Source organism: Macrosteles quadrilineatus, unplaced genomic scaffold (genome assembly GCF_028750875.1).
Source record: "Macrosteles quadrilineatus isolate MER2022 unplaced genomic scaffold, UCM_ALF_1.0 Scaffold_14__1_contigs__length_3811126, whole genome shotgun sequence".
Taxonomy (NCBI): Eukaryota; Metazoa; Arthropoda; class Insecta; order Hemiptera; family Cicadellidae; genus Macrosteles; species Macrosteles quadrilineatus.
This window is the reverse complement of record NW_026542607.1, coordinates 2,596,052-2,609,132: the sequence shown is the minus strand read 5'-3', so window position 1 is coordinate 2,609,132 and position 13,081 is coordinate 2,596,052. Positions and strand designations below refer to the sequence as shown.

Below are 13,081 nucleotides of genomic sequence, written 5' to 3'. Positions count from 1 at the left end.
ATCGTTCTCTCATCATGGTTCCCAAATGCTCATTAAACCAGAATGGCCCATTAATTAAATGCCCATTAAGAGGGTTCCACCCAGACGTAAACATGGTCTTACAAAAAAGTTCCTCGTGGCATTATTAAAGTGGTTATCGAGCTACAATAAAATGTATAAAATTCACAAAAATCCAAACTATGCCCTGGATGAACTAAAACTGTGTAACTGTTTCTTTAAGATCATTTTGAAAATCTGTAAATTAGTCTTTTTCACATGTGATTATTTTAGCTTCTAAATAATACAGTAGTTAAAAAAATTATTTCCAGCCATTGCAAGCTCTGATATGTTAAGAACACAAAAAGCACACAATCATTGGAAACAAATTAGTTTTAGAGTGTTGAGAGCTCTTGTACCCTATAGGCATGTTTGGAAACATGATTATGTTTAGCTGCCATCTTGAATTGACTGGGCTGAACCCTCTTAAATTAGCCCAATGAAAAATGGTATCTGGGTCTGGAAACGGTCATGCTTGGAATCGAACCAGCGATCTTTCAGATTTGAAGATGAACACTATAATCACTCGGCTACTCAGATAATTGCCTTCCAGATATTGTTATAATATCCACCCAGATATTCGCACAAAATCCTTTCGGTTAATTTGTAGGAATCAAGAAAGTTGGGGAACAATCGTTAAGAGAATCTCAAGCTTCATAAAGGATCTGAAATGTTACGGGTTTTCCTGTCATGAGGGTACACAATAAGCGGGAAACAGCTGTGTGGAATTTAAAAAATGACAAGCCTGGCTCTTGATCTATAGTCAAAAGTCGAGTCATTATTAGTCTAAACAAAATATTTTATTGGTGAATCATTCCAGGATGCATCGGCTGTCCAGCTGGAAGCGACAAGACAAACAGCAAGACCTGGTAGCTGTGGGACAAGTTGGTCTCAACAGAATATACAACCACACACTGGATGGAGTCTTGGACAACTCTGACAGACGACAGTACGGGATGGGCATCGTCGGACGATTGTTTGGGTAGGTATCCAGTATGTTGTTTAATACGATTTCAGTTTTACCTTCAACTATTAATGTAACCCTGCATCCATAATTTAATTAAAGCTCAATGGTAAAGGGCAGCTGGGTCCATTTTTGGAGAAATGACAATAACTTTGTACAGAATAAATCCTTCTCAGGAACAAAAAAAATAGGAGTCATAAAATTAAAAGTCATACAAATCATATTAATGGTAACACAAAAATCTTGCCTATCTGGTATCTGATAGTAGACACAGAAGAGATTAAAATATACTGTCTTAATTCAAACCCTCCTATCAATTCATGGACTCAATCGTCTAGGTTGATTTATTTATCCTATGGGTTTCCTCTGTTCAAAACTGAACAGTACTAATCAGAAACAATTGTTTCAGGCGATCGCTGAAGAGATCTGTGACCAATCGAGAGCCAGTAAAGGAACAACTGGAAGATTTGGAAGACCATCGTCCATTCTTCACTTACTGGGTGACGACTGTGCAGATACTCATTCTTTTCTTTTCTCTCTTCTGCTACGGCTTTGGACCAATCGGCATTGATCTCCACCAGGAGTCGGGACTGGTCAGTTTCTGATGCCAAAGAATTTTTAGAATCAATAATAAACTTTTGATGACACTCGACAAATTAAGTAATTGTTAGGGTGTTAAACAGTTAATGATGTCAAACCATGAATGCAAACTCAGAAACTCATATTTGAAACATAAGTAATGTTATAGTAAAATTTATTTCTAAAACGTCAGAGGTAGAAAGTATTGTTCGTTCGACTATTAAAAAACTTTACAGAATTTATAATTTGTAGTTTAATATTTTAAAATTAACTTCTATTCTAGTACTTTACCTATATTTTTCATCAGAGAAAATCGTCCAAAACTACAAAGAAAAATATATGAAAGATCCCGGAAAACTTTTATTGGAATTAAAACCAATTTTTTTCTTGAGTTTTTCTGATATTTTGATTAAAACCTTTATTTTAATCTTTGGAGCGATGTGTCCACCAGCTTGTGACAGTGTCAAGATCACTGGATACAGTTTCTTTTAATTGTGTTTTACAATTGCTGAATGTTAATATTTTGAAGTATATTTTACATTTAACTTTTCTTAAATTTCTGTAGAAATGGTCTGATTGATATAATGTTAAATTTTATTTGTTTTAAACAGAAATGTGGCTCAAAGAAAAACTATTGTACTAACATTTAGGGATACAAAGGGTTTTATCTGCTTTTCCATAACTTTCTTCACATTAAGATACCTTGTATTCATCTTCAGCTATTTTTTTCACTTGATTTATTTCACACCCTTTTAATTCAGGTGCTGGTAACAAGTCTATCACTGCAACAAGTAGAGTTTAGCGAACCTGCCAACTTCTGGATAGGCCCGAGAGCGGTAAGTTCATAAAAAATGTGTTCACCCCTTAAAATTTGTATGCAAGACGTGTGATAAATAACCTGCATATTTTTTCATAGTTTAAGAGGATGAAATGGTAGATAAGTCTTTATTACTGATGATTTCAAAAACTTCCACAATTTTTCCCTATGCATATATTGACTATAAGTTTTTCAACCAGAACATCTTGTTCATAAGAGCTTAACACTAAGGTAGTAGAGTTTTAGCCTTTACTTTGTGCCAAATGTTTGTGCAAATGCTGCCACTCTCAATGCAGCTTGACATTTATAGTGAAAATTTATCTAACCTAGAAGTTTAATCTAGAAGTGTAGCCTGCAAATTGCTTTAGCAAAGCACAAAAACAGTTTGCTTTGGATACAAATTGGTAACTATTGGCCAGTAGCACTCTTGTTTATATAATTCTAGGAAACTTCCTTACTTCAACAATTCGTTAAAACCAACATATCTTTACTTTTTCCAGGCGGATTTAATACACCTTGGTGCAAAGTTTGCCCCCTGCATGCGGAAAGACGCAAAAATCATCAAAGAGATAGAAAAAGGGAGGGAAAAAGAGCGGGAGACAGCTTGTTGCATTAGGAACGATGACTCAGGGTGTGTGCAATCTTCTCAGGCGGATTGTTCGGTGAGTAAAGAAGTTTTATTTTGATCTAGACCTTAAAATGTTTCTATGTTTGTTACTTTATTCATCAAAAGGAGTTCAGAGCACAAATGTGTTCCTGAATAATTGGATCACACTGAAGTCGGTGATTAACCATTTGGTTAGGAACTCACTTGACCATACTCCATTCCACTTTCACTGTGCAGGAAAGAGATCTCTTAAACCATTTGTCATTTTCAATCCTCCTAAAACTTCAGAACATCAAAAACACTACTTTATAAATTTTTTCTTATGCAGTATACTACTAACTTTCACAATACCAAAGTTAAAGTCTAAATAATTAATTCAAAATATAGGTATCAATTCACCTTAGTAAAAGGCATTAAGGCTTTAACGCTTTCACAAAGGTACTCATGAGGACAGTTGATACAACCCCCATGTTACTAAACATGACGTTTCCAGTAATGTTCATACCATTACTATTAATCGTAAGACCTGTAATACACAGTGGACGTGGAATTGAGCGTAGAATCTAAATTGAGACATATTATCGATAAAAAAAACCTAAACATATTTTACCATAAGGAATGACATAGTTAGGTTTTCAGGAATCTTTAGACCTGTTCATTTGGCATTCAAAGTTTAGACTCTTCTTTACACTCATACTTCACCCATACCTATGTTAAATATATGCAAAATTGTTTGTCTACTGCACATAAATATAATACATTGCATATACATGATATAGAAACTGGACCAAGTTAGTAAGCATGTAAAATTTGGGTATTTTTAGAAGATTTTTCACTTTTCAGTAATATTCTGGGTTGGTGAAGAAAAACACTTGTTCCCAAGTATGCTAAACTTAACATTAATAATGATCCAATGCTGACTTCATATAATATTTTTGTAAGTGTCCTAACATTTTCCAAATAAAATATTACTGTTTTTTTTTTTAAGAAGGTATTTGGAAGGATGTTAATGCAAAGCTATTTAAAAATATTAATATATCCCTGTTTGAATAATCATAAAACACAGTTTAATACTAGTTTTAGGAATTTTTAGAAAATGAATAGAGTTCAGCTAGCTTATCTGGGAAAATTAGAGTCCAGAGGTTAATAGATAGACAATAAAAGAACACAAAACAAAATACTGATATTTTGTCCTGATGTACGAGGAAATATTAGAAAGTAGGTTGAAGAGAAAAACATTTCTTCAACGTGTTGTGTTCTTTCATTGCCTATCTATAAGCCCCTGGACTCTAATTCTCTCAGGTAAACTAGCTGCTCTGTTCCTTTTCAAAAAAATCCTCACCAACCAAATTGACTTACCTTTAAAATATAACACTAGTTTCAGGCTAGTTCAATGTTATAGCTTAACCATTAGTTACATGGAGTACCTATGTAGAACCTGATTACATTTCATTGACAAGTGCAAAGTCAACTACTCTGTCCAATGCACACAACATTAATGTCCTCGGCAAACAGTCTATCACGGCAATCGCAAGCAATCAATGGGTAATCACAATTGCGATTGATTGATTTATTGTTGACCGTTCATACGGCTTTTTCCATTTCACTTGACAGAGTAAACTTTGCATTTCTTATTTTAGACTTCATAGTTTACTTTTAAGATTACGAAGAAAGGTCAATAAGTAATGATTGTATCTCTAAATGATTGGTGTTTTATACGCTGTTGTACTTATGTTGTTTATTTTCTCATGCTGATTACGCATCATGGGGACCTTATCCAACACCTGAGACCAACGGTAAAAATCGAGGCACGTCAAATGCATGAACTTTACTCTCATGTGTGTTTCTGTAACAGTACTGATTTTTCTTTTGTGATTTTTTACAGTAGTGTTGGTTTTGTTTGTTTAATGTCAGAAGTATTGTTTTTTTATCACTTAACTTTTATTTTACTTGTCAAACTAACTTAATTTAATGTGAGTGTTAATTTTTTACTGTACCATACAGTAAGTAGACTTCATCTCAGTCAGATATATTTAGTGTGACTCATCAGGATGATTTGAATGATAACTTTTGTAGGATTTATACATTTGTACATTCACGTTGATTTCCATAATCACGTGAACAAGCAAGTCGTAACCTGTTTCAATGTGTAGGCCTACAGCTGTTTTTGTTATATTGGTTTAAATACTGAAGTTTGCTTATTTCGAACACATAAATGTGTGGTTAATTCGTTAATTTTCGTTCCAACCAAAGTGTGTACTAACCAAAATTTTTAAGTTAAGACAATGTACGAGAGGGAATACTGACAACCTTACTTTCTTAACAATAAATATGGGAAACATTCTCATATAATTTTGTGCATGTTATTATAATTATCTATTTTGATTTATTTTACTAAAGCTGATACAATGAAATCACTGTGTGATTATTTTCAAAAATTAATTTATAAAGCAGACATAGAGTTGTTTGACACATTTTTATTAAAAACTAAACTACCGGTATACCAAAATGCAGTATGTTTGAATGCAGGGAGTTTGACAATTTGTATCTATTGTTTAAGACTAGAGAAATAAGTTAGTAATACAAATATATTTTACTCTTGTATAAGTAGTTCTTTAGTATTGATTTTCATTAGAAAAGTCTTGAGCTCAATTTCATTTTGATTTCAATGGTTAAATGAAATATACTGCAGGAATAAATTGAATTTTATTAATATTCCATAATATGTTTATAGAAAACCATCTCAACGTGGAAGAAATGGTCGCCTGGAGATTCTGGGCCTGGGGGTAGAATATCTGGAACTGTTTGTGGGCTGGACCCCAAGTAAGTAAAACTTTGCAAAACCACAGAGAAGTAAGGTACAGAGAAAACACACTTAAGGGACAAACGTGTGCTTTCAGCTCTAGTATGTTGGGGCGGAAATATACTTTTGACGAGCAAGAAAGAGCCCAAAGGGCGAGCACTATGTGGAAATTCCTATCGCACAGGGCACAGGGTCTTCCTCTACCGTGAGTGTTGTAGTACGTATGATGGGGAGGCCAAGGGTGATGGTGTTGGACTTTGTCCTAGATACCAACACTAGTGCTAGACACCAGCACTAGTGCTAGACACCACTTAAGTGTTCCATTGTATGTTTCCTCTGTACTTCTTTGTGGCAAATCACAGATAACACACTGTTGAATGTTAACTCTCACAAGATGCTCTGTTTTGCCATGTAAGTTTTGGAACTGGTGCATAAGAAGTTTCCATATACAGAAAGAGAAACATTAAGTTATTTAATTTTTCCAAAGAAATTATAAGGATAAATAACTTAATTAGACAGAAAATGTATGGCGTACAACTCAAATTGATCAAAAACCTAAATTCATCTCACAGCTTATTATACAGCCACTATGCAGCCTATATTAAAATTGAAATTTTCTGTAGAAATGACAAACCATCGCAACATTTCTAGATTCTGTGAGGCACCAGCGTCTGTGGCTCCGTATGAGTGGCCCGATGACATCACAAAGTGGCCCATCTGCCGTAAGACGTTCACAGGCAGCGAGCGTCGGCTGCGCGAACGACAGAAAGATCGGCTCACAGCCGAACACATGGTATGCGAGGTGATCGGTCACCCTTGCTGCATCGGTATCCACGGCAGCTGTCGGATAACAACGAGGGAGTACTGCGACTTTGTCCACGGGTACTTCCACGAGGAGGCGTCGCTTTGCTCGCAGGTGTGTGAGCCTATATGTAACCTTGGGGTACACCATATGGTCCTTGTATTTCTAGGCTGCAGTATTGAATTATTGAGTTTGTCTAATAGTGATGGCTTTGGCTCTTTGAAGTATCTATTGACTTGTATCTATTAAGAGAAAGCCAAATGGTTGATTAAGCTTTGTCCCTAGAGTCTACCTATAGCTTACTTGGTAAAATTGATATTCAGGGCTGATCCTTAAGGTCATATAACAAAGATATTACATCCTAGAGTCTAGGATTTATTCAGAGAGTAGATAAAAGCATACTTTGTGTTGTGTCACATTTTATCTTGTATCTACAAGCCCTACAAACTCCCAAGTAGTCCCTTGAACTCTCCAATGTAAACCAGCTGAACTCCACTTAAAAAAAACCCCTGCATCATTCACTTGGTGTTCTCTTAAAATATCAATTTCATGACATATCTTTCCTATCATTTCAATAAATCGTATCAATAAATATCCCAAACAATTGAATAACCCTTATCCTTATAAAAATTCTATCTTATTTTATTAGCTCTTTGAGGTGGATACTTTTGTTTTAATCATAAAAACTTTTTTTCTCACTGTTTGCTGTTTATTTTAGGTTTCTTGCTTGGACAACGTATGTGGGATGATTCCCTTCTATTCACCTGAAGTGCCCGACCAGTTCTACAGGCTGTGGACCTCTTTATTTTTGCATGCAGGGTGAGATGTTTGAGAGAAATCCTTTTCCTCTAGATAGTTCTCCGACCTTTCTATCACACGAAACAGGCATGGCCCGATTAAAAAAAAATCTTTTATCTGTGAAATAGAGTGCAAGAAATGGTCTCACATTGACTGAAATTATTGAACTGGTGAATCATTGATTGAAATTGTTGATCATTGACTGTGAAGTGATATGTTTTTGTTGTTATATATTCTGTAAATAGATGTATTTACAGTACTGTGTGTAATTCTCATGTGCACTGTGTTATTCCTTTGCAACACGATGTAATTCTTCAGACTATAGTCATGCAGAAAGTAATTTTTTTATATCCGTCTATTCAGTATAAAGTCATTGTCCTGGTCCCACAAGTAACAGTTAGTAGAGGTTTTATGCAGGTGACTAATGCTTGGTGCTTAACTTCCGAGTCCAGACGGGGGACAAAAAAAAAAAACACAAAAGGGACAAACCTGAACGCATAAGTTCTGTTTTATAGTAATACTGCACAAAAAGCGCACTATTTCACTACTCAATCATCCACAGGGTATATCTGCTGATAACCTAAAGTCGAATAAAAATGACTCAGCTAAACTTTTCTTTTTCACTTTTGTTCCATGATTACTCCTGGCCAGCCACACCTCCATTAAATACCCTCAGTGTGTTTCAAATGTTTTGTTCTATGCAGGGTCATTCATCTAGCCATCACTCTTGTACTGCAGTGGTTCATGATGAGAGATCTAGAGAAGTTGACCGGATCACTGAGAATCATGATCATCTACATGGGCTCCGGCGTCGGAGGGAACCTAGCCAGTGCTATCTTTGTACCTTACCGCGCTGACGTGAGTGATTTTTTCAGTACTTTAGTTGATTACGTACACGGGTTGTTACCAAGAGGAAAGAGACTCAGTCGCTATTATTGTAGTAAATTATTTGCGAGTTATATCTTTGAATTTATAAAAAGTAAAAATAGTAAAATGTTGCAGAATAATGTGGTCTGAGTAGAATTTAGCCATCCCATCTGTATGGACCAGCTGTAAATATTTTTTTCAAAAGAAAAATATGGTCGGATGTGCCTCTTATGGACTGTGATTCAGATTTTGCCCTTTGGTAAAATAATGTGACATAAAAGATGATATAGTTTACAATAACTAATCCCATCAGTTTGGCTTGGTAAAAGACTTGACCAAAATAGGAAATTTACATCAACAAACTGTGTTGGTGTCTTAATTCAAATGTACATCAATTTTGATTCTAAAACTAACGTCAGCTTCGACATATAAATGGAATGTCAAGTTCTAGCAATATTCAAAGATAGTACTCAGTCGACCATTATTATTAACAAATGACCACCTCGCAAACAGTTGTTGACATGTTAAATTGTATTGAATAATATTCATATTGAGTTATATTCTCTCCCTCGTTATCCCTTTTTATGCATTTAATCTTTCTTAGCCATACTGACAGCCTCCTGTCCTCACAGGTGGGGCCCGCCGGGGCTCAGTTTGGTCTGCTTGCCTGTCTCATCGTTGAAGTGCTCAACAGCTGGCAGATGTTGAAGAGTCCGCACCATGCTCTGCTCAAACTCGTCTCTATCGTGCTCTTCCTGTTCGTCTTCGGGCTGCTTCCCTGGGTTGACAACTTCGCCCACCTCTTTGGCTTCATCTTTGGCTTCCTCCTGTCCTTTGCGCTCCTTCCGTTCGTCTCCTTCGGCGAGTACGACAGACAGAAGAAAATCTTCCTTATATGGGTGAGGATTATGGTCATATCATGTTTATCTATAATTGTCAATACAAAATTAACTACAGCTGACTCTTTATAATCTTAAACTAACGGGAAAAAGAGAGTGTTAATAATTTTATTCATTATTTGAAAGTTTGCAATGTTTACTTAGAATAAAACTCTAACTGATTTAGTTTATCAACACTTAAAATATACTACAGTCCAACTGATCAATCAGGCTAAGCACAGGAATGTAATTATTCTCCTATAGTTGCCATAAAGACTGTAGAACCAGAAGCCGATACAGGAATGACAAAATACATCTGTCAAATCATTAATTGAACTCCAGTACAGTATTGTATAGACGTTGGGTGACTAGCCCCATCAAGATCAATAATATTAAGTGTAAAATTATCAAATGCCAAGTGTATGTTACTGTACAACTGCTACTGATGATAATTATGACGATGACGAAGCTGACTATGCTGATATTGATGATGATTATCATGTTGTTGTTGTTGATGCTGATGAAGATTGCTCCACAGGTCTGTCTGATGACGTGTGTGTTCCTCTTCCTCACCCTGTTGTTGCTGTTTTACATCACTCCGATCTACGACTGTCAGATCTGCAGCTTCTTCAATTGTCTCCCTCTCACCGACCACTTCTGCTCGGCTCAGAACATCAACTTCAAAAGAGAGGTGAGTTTTAGTCAAATCCATATCAATGTTAGTATGAATTTAAGTTAACAGCTCTTCAATATTTGAATAAAAGTAAAAGTATCAGTCTTGATTGAAAGCTTCATAATCATAACTAAAAAAAGTAAAAGTTTCTGTAATTTAAATAATAACCTTGAAATCTGTGTGCTATTTTTCTAATTTTTTTATCAATTTTTTACAATTCTTTATATATTGTGATGTTATTGCAGGTATGACACACGGGGTTGCGGCGTAAACCCTACGTCGAACATCGACCGTCGCTCCCCCCGACCTCTTGGCTTGTCTTCAAGAAAGGTGACTCGCGCTTGCTGATGGTCGTCGCCATTTTGTGACGACTCCAGTTCACTATCTCACCATCGGTTTTTTTGTCTCAGTTTAATTTATTTTCACAGAACGTTAATGTGTAAATTTCCAACAGATACAGTAGCTTTGAATCGTTCATGCACAAGTGAACACTAAATTTTGTTTGCAAAAGTTTTTACATTCATGAACTGGAGTCACATGATCTAAGTCACAGCTGAGAGGTCTTTGTATAAATGTATAAACACCGCACATGGTAACGCCGTGACTGATTAACTATAAGTGCAATCGTCAGTGTATGAACACTCAGTGCGACGCAGACGAGGGACAATATTTTTATCATAGTGGGTATTTTGTAACCATGTATTATACTATACATATTATATATATGGAAGGTGTGAACTCGCGCCCCTGATGTTTTCTAAGTCTTTCAGATCATAGGGCCGAGCCCTACGGGGGTTTTCGTTTCCGATCCCGGAATCAAAGTTTTTTTTTCCGGTGTACATATACCGTATTTATTAGGTGGGACTTTGCAATCGGATTGGATGGATTTGGTCTTGCTCTTGTGACAAGTGAGGTGAGTGCATTTTGGTTTCCCTTGGAGTTTTCAGGTGAATGTTCTTTCATTCTTATTGATAAAAACTCTATGGTACCTAATTTTTTACAAAAAAATTTCAGTGTGCCCATTCAAGCTCAATAAAATGAAACTCTGGCTTATTGAATTAAGTTGGGAAATAATAATTCCTCAAATACAAATTTCAAATCTGTTTGACTAGGCCTTTACAAATTTCAGTTACAATATTATACATAAATTCATAAATAAAATCTATGATAAATTTACTCTTTCATTCATGGATATGGTAGGGAATTTCAAAGTCACTGTGGCATAACTAATGATAGATTTTTTTATCAGTTCTATATTAAAAATAGCAATTTTTCTCCAAGAAAAACCAAATTGCATTTCACAATTTGTGTTATAACTTTAAAAGACACATTGCATTTTTATTTAGTCCTTATATAATTCCATGTACAGCGTTTGCAGTATTTAATATTCATCAGATATTTTGATGTTAATTCTTAGTTTTTCCAATGAGGTGGCGTTAAGTGTGATACTCAAGTTATATACAATATTTTGAAAACAACGAATGCAGTATTTTTATTTAATAACTATAAATATTGATAGCGGTTGTTTTAAACAACTTAATTGTTTATTGTTTCCAATTTGGAGAAGGTGAATAGCTAGATTCGTCTCTCGTACTGTTTTTTTGTTAATTTTTAAAATTTGTTAAATTGTTTTTGATATTTTATAAGCTATGTTAAGTTTGGTAACAAAACTTAAAGTGTTTTATACAAACTTTCATTTGACATTTTTCACAGAGACTTATTTACCTTACGTTTCAAAAACATTTTCCTTTCCAACAAAGAGCAAAAAGTTATTCGCTCAAAACTAAAACTGCACTGATTATTTGATAATCCAGCACAACGTTTCAGCACATATAATTTACTTTTTATACTTTTATATTTATATATTATTGTAATTTTATAGACTTTTCAAAGTAGGTAATTTGTCGTTTTCAGTTGAGACTCCTACTTATTTATAAATACACTTTTAATAGTCCTAATACTAAATTCTATTGTTCAACTGTTGTCTATTATTTTTAGCATTTCCATTAACAATTTGTTGGTTTACAAAACTAACTAGGCCTAAGGTTAATTTATGTACTTAAGAGAAATGTTCACCATTATTGGTTTTTACAGACAAATCCACTAGGTACAGACGATTTCACGTTGAAGGTATTGTTTCAGCATTATTTTATACATTTTGTATTTTTGCTTGAAAGAATATTCCTGTACGCGTGACATGAAAGCGTGTATGTTTGTATGTATGTACGGTGTATGTACGTACAAGTGTGTACAGTTGGTCATGTACTGGTTATATAGTGTAACGGTGTTTTTTCACACACAATAACATACTGTATAAATCGTTTATTTCTTTGTATATCTACGGGAGACCAACGCCTTATAATTGAAATATATATCCATTGTAACTCATTTGTCGTTTACTTCTTCTTACGATCCTTTGTTTCCTTCTTTCTATCTTTGATCCTGTTTAATAAAACCTTGGTGTATTTAAAATTAGGAACAAGGGAAACAGTTTAACTCATGCAATGAAGTAGGCATTAAGTGATGAGTGGCAAAGCTTTAAGAAATACAGTAGTCACTTCAAGGAACATGGCCATAAGAGGCAGAACTTTGTTATTTCTTAATTTTATCCCAAAATTAGAACTAAATATTTCAAACATGTAAACATAAATGCCTACTTTTTTGTTGTGAAAAAGTTTAGCTATTTTACACTTTATCACTGTTTCTTTTTTAATTAAGTATGGGGAAATAGTTGGGAAATATTACTAAAGTTAAAATAATATAATTTATTTTCTAAGACAATATTTCAAATAGTGATTAGAATAGAAAAACAAAAACATACTGTATTACAAATACAAATATGTATAGTAAAAAGTTCCCCACAAAGACTTTTCATATTTGTGTGGGGACAAACTGTTGTTGCACACAAGTTATTTAACTTAAGGAGTATTAAGTTACAGTAGATTCCCACAAACTCGGCGTAGTGTGGACTGGAAGGGTGCCAAGTTTGAGAAATGCCGGTTTATCGGGAACTAGGGTTAAAAATAAGAACAATACAATTTATAAGCTTTTTAACCGCTGAAATAAACCCTAAATATGGTTTGTATTCTAATCTTATCTTAGTTAAACAATAATAATTACATGGACAGAGGTTTTTAAAATACAAGGTTTAATGGTACATAAGTTAAATTATCCTGATAATTAGACCAATTCGTAAATTACAAGGAAAAATTTGGTTCGGATTCCACTATAAACTGTAGGTCCCTTAGTTGCCATTA

The 13,081-nt window shown here is 34.5% G+C and overlaps 1 protein-coding gene across 3 annotated transcripts in view; it reads left to right on the top strand.

Annotated features, from left to right (window-relative positions):
- LOC129004987 (inactive rhomboid protein 1-like) overlaps positions 1-12,212 on the top strand; it is a 278,942-nt gene extending 266,730 nt beyond the window's left edge. Inside the window, exons 10-21 of one of the 3 annotated variants that reach the window (XM_054433718.1) lie at positions 857-1,018; positions 1,410-1,593; positions 2,341-2,415; positions 2,897-3,058; positions 4,758-4,799; positions 5,738-5,826; positions 6,458-6,722; positions 7,327-7,427; positions 8,111-8,264; positions 8,906-9,172; positions 9,690-9,842; positions 10,070-12,212. In XM_054433718.1, the coding sequence (XP_054289693.1) occupies positions 857-1,018; positions 1,410-1,593; positions 2,341-2,415; positions 2,897-3,058; positions 4,758-4,799; positions 5,738-5,826; positions 6,458-6,722; positions 7,327-7,427; positions 8,111-8,264; positions 8,906-9,172; positions 9,690-9,842; positions 10,070-10,075 (1,660 nt within the window). In that variant the 3' untranslated portion in view covers positions 10,076-12,212. Of the gene's footprint in view, positions 1-856; positions 1,019-1,409; positions 1,594-2,340; positions 2,416-2,896; positions 3,059-4,757; positions 4,812-5,737; positions 5,827-6,457; positions 6,723-7,326; positions 7,428-8,110; positions 8,265-8,905; positions 9,173-9,689; positions 9,843-10,069 lie in introns of all 3 variants that reach the window. The other 2 variants (XM_054433717.1, XM_054433719.1) reach the window with 2 other exon arrangements.
- The last annotated feature ends 869 nt before the right edge of the window (positions 12,213-13,081 follow it).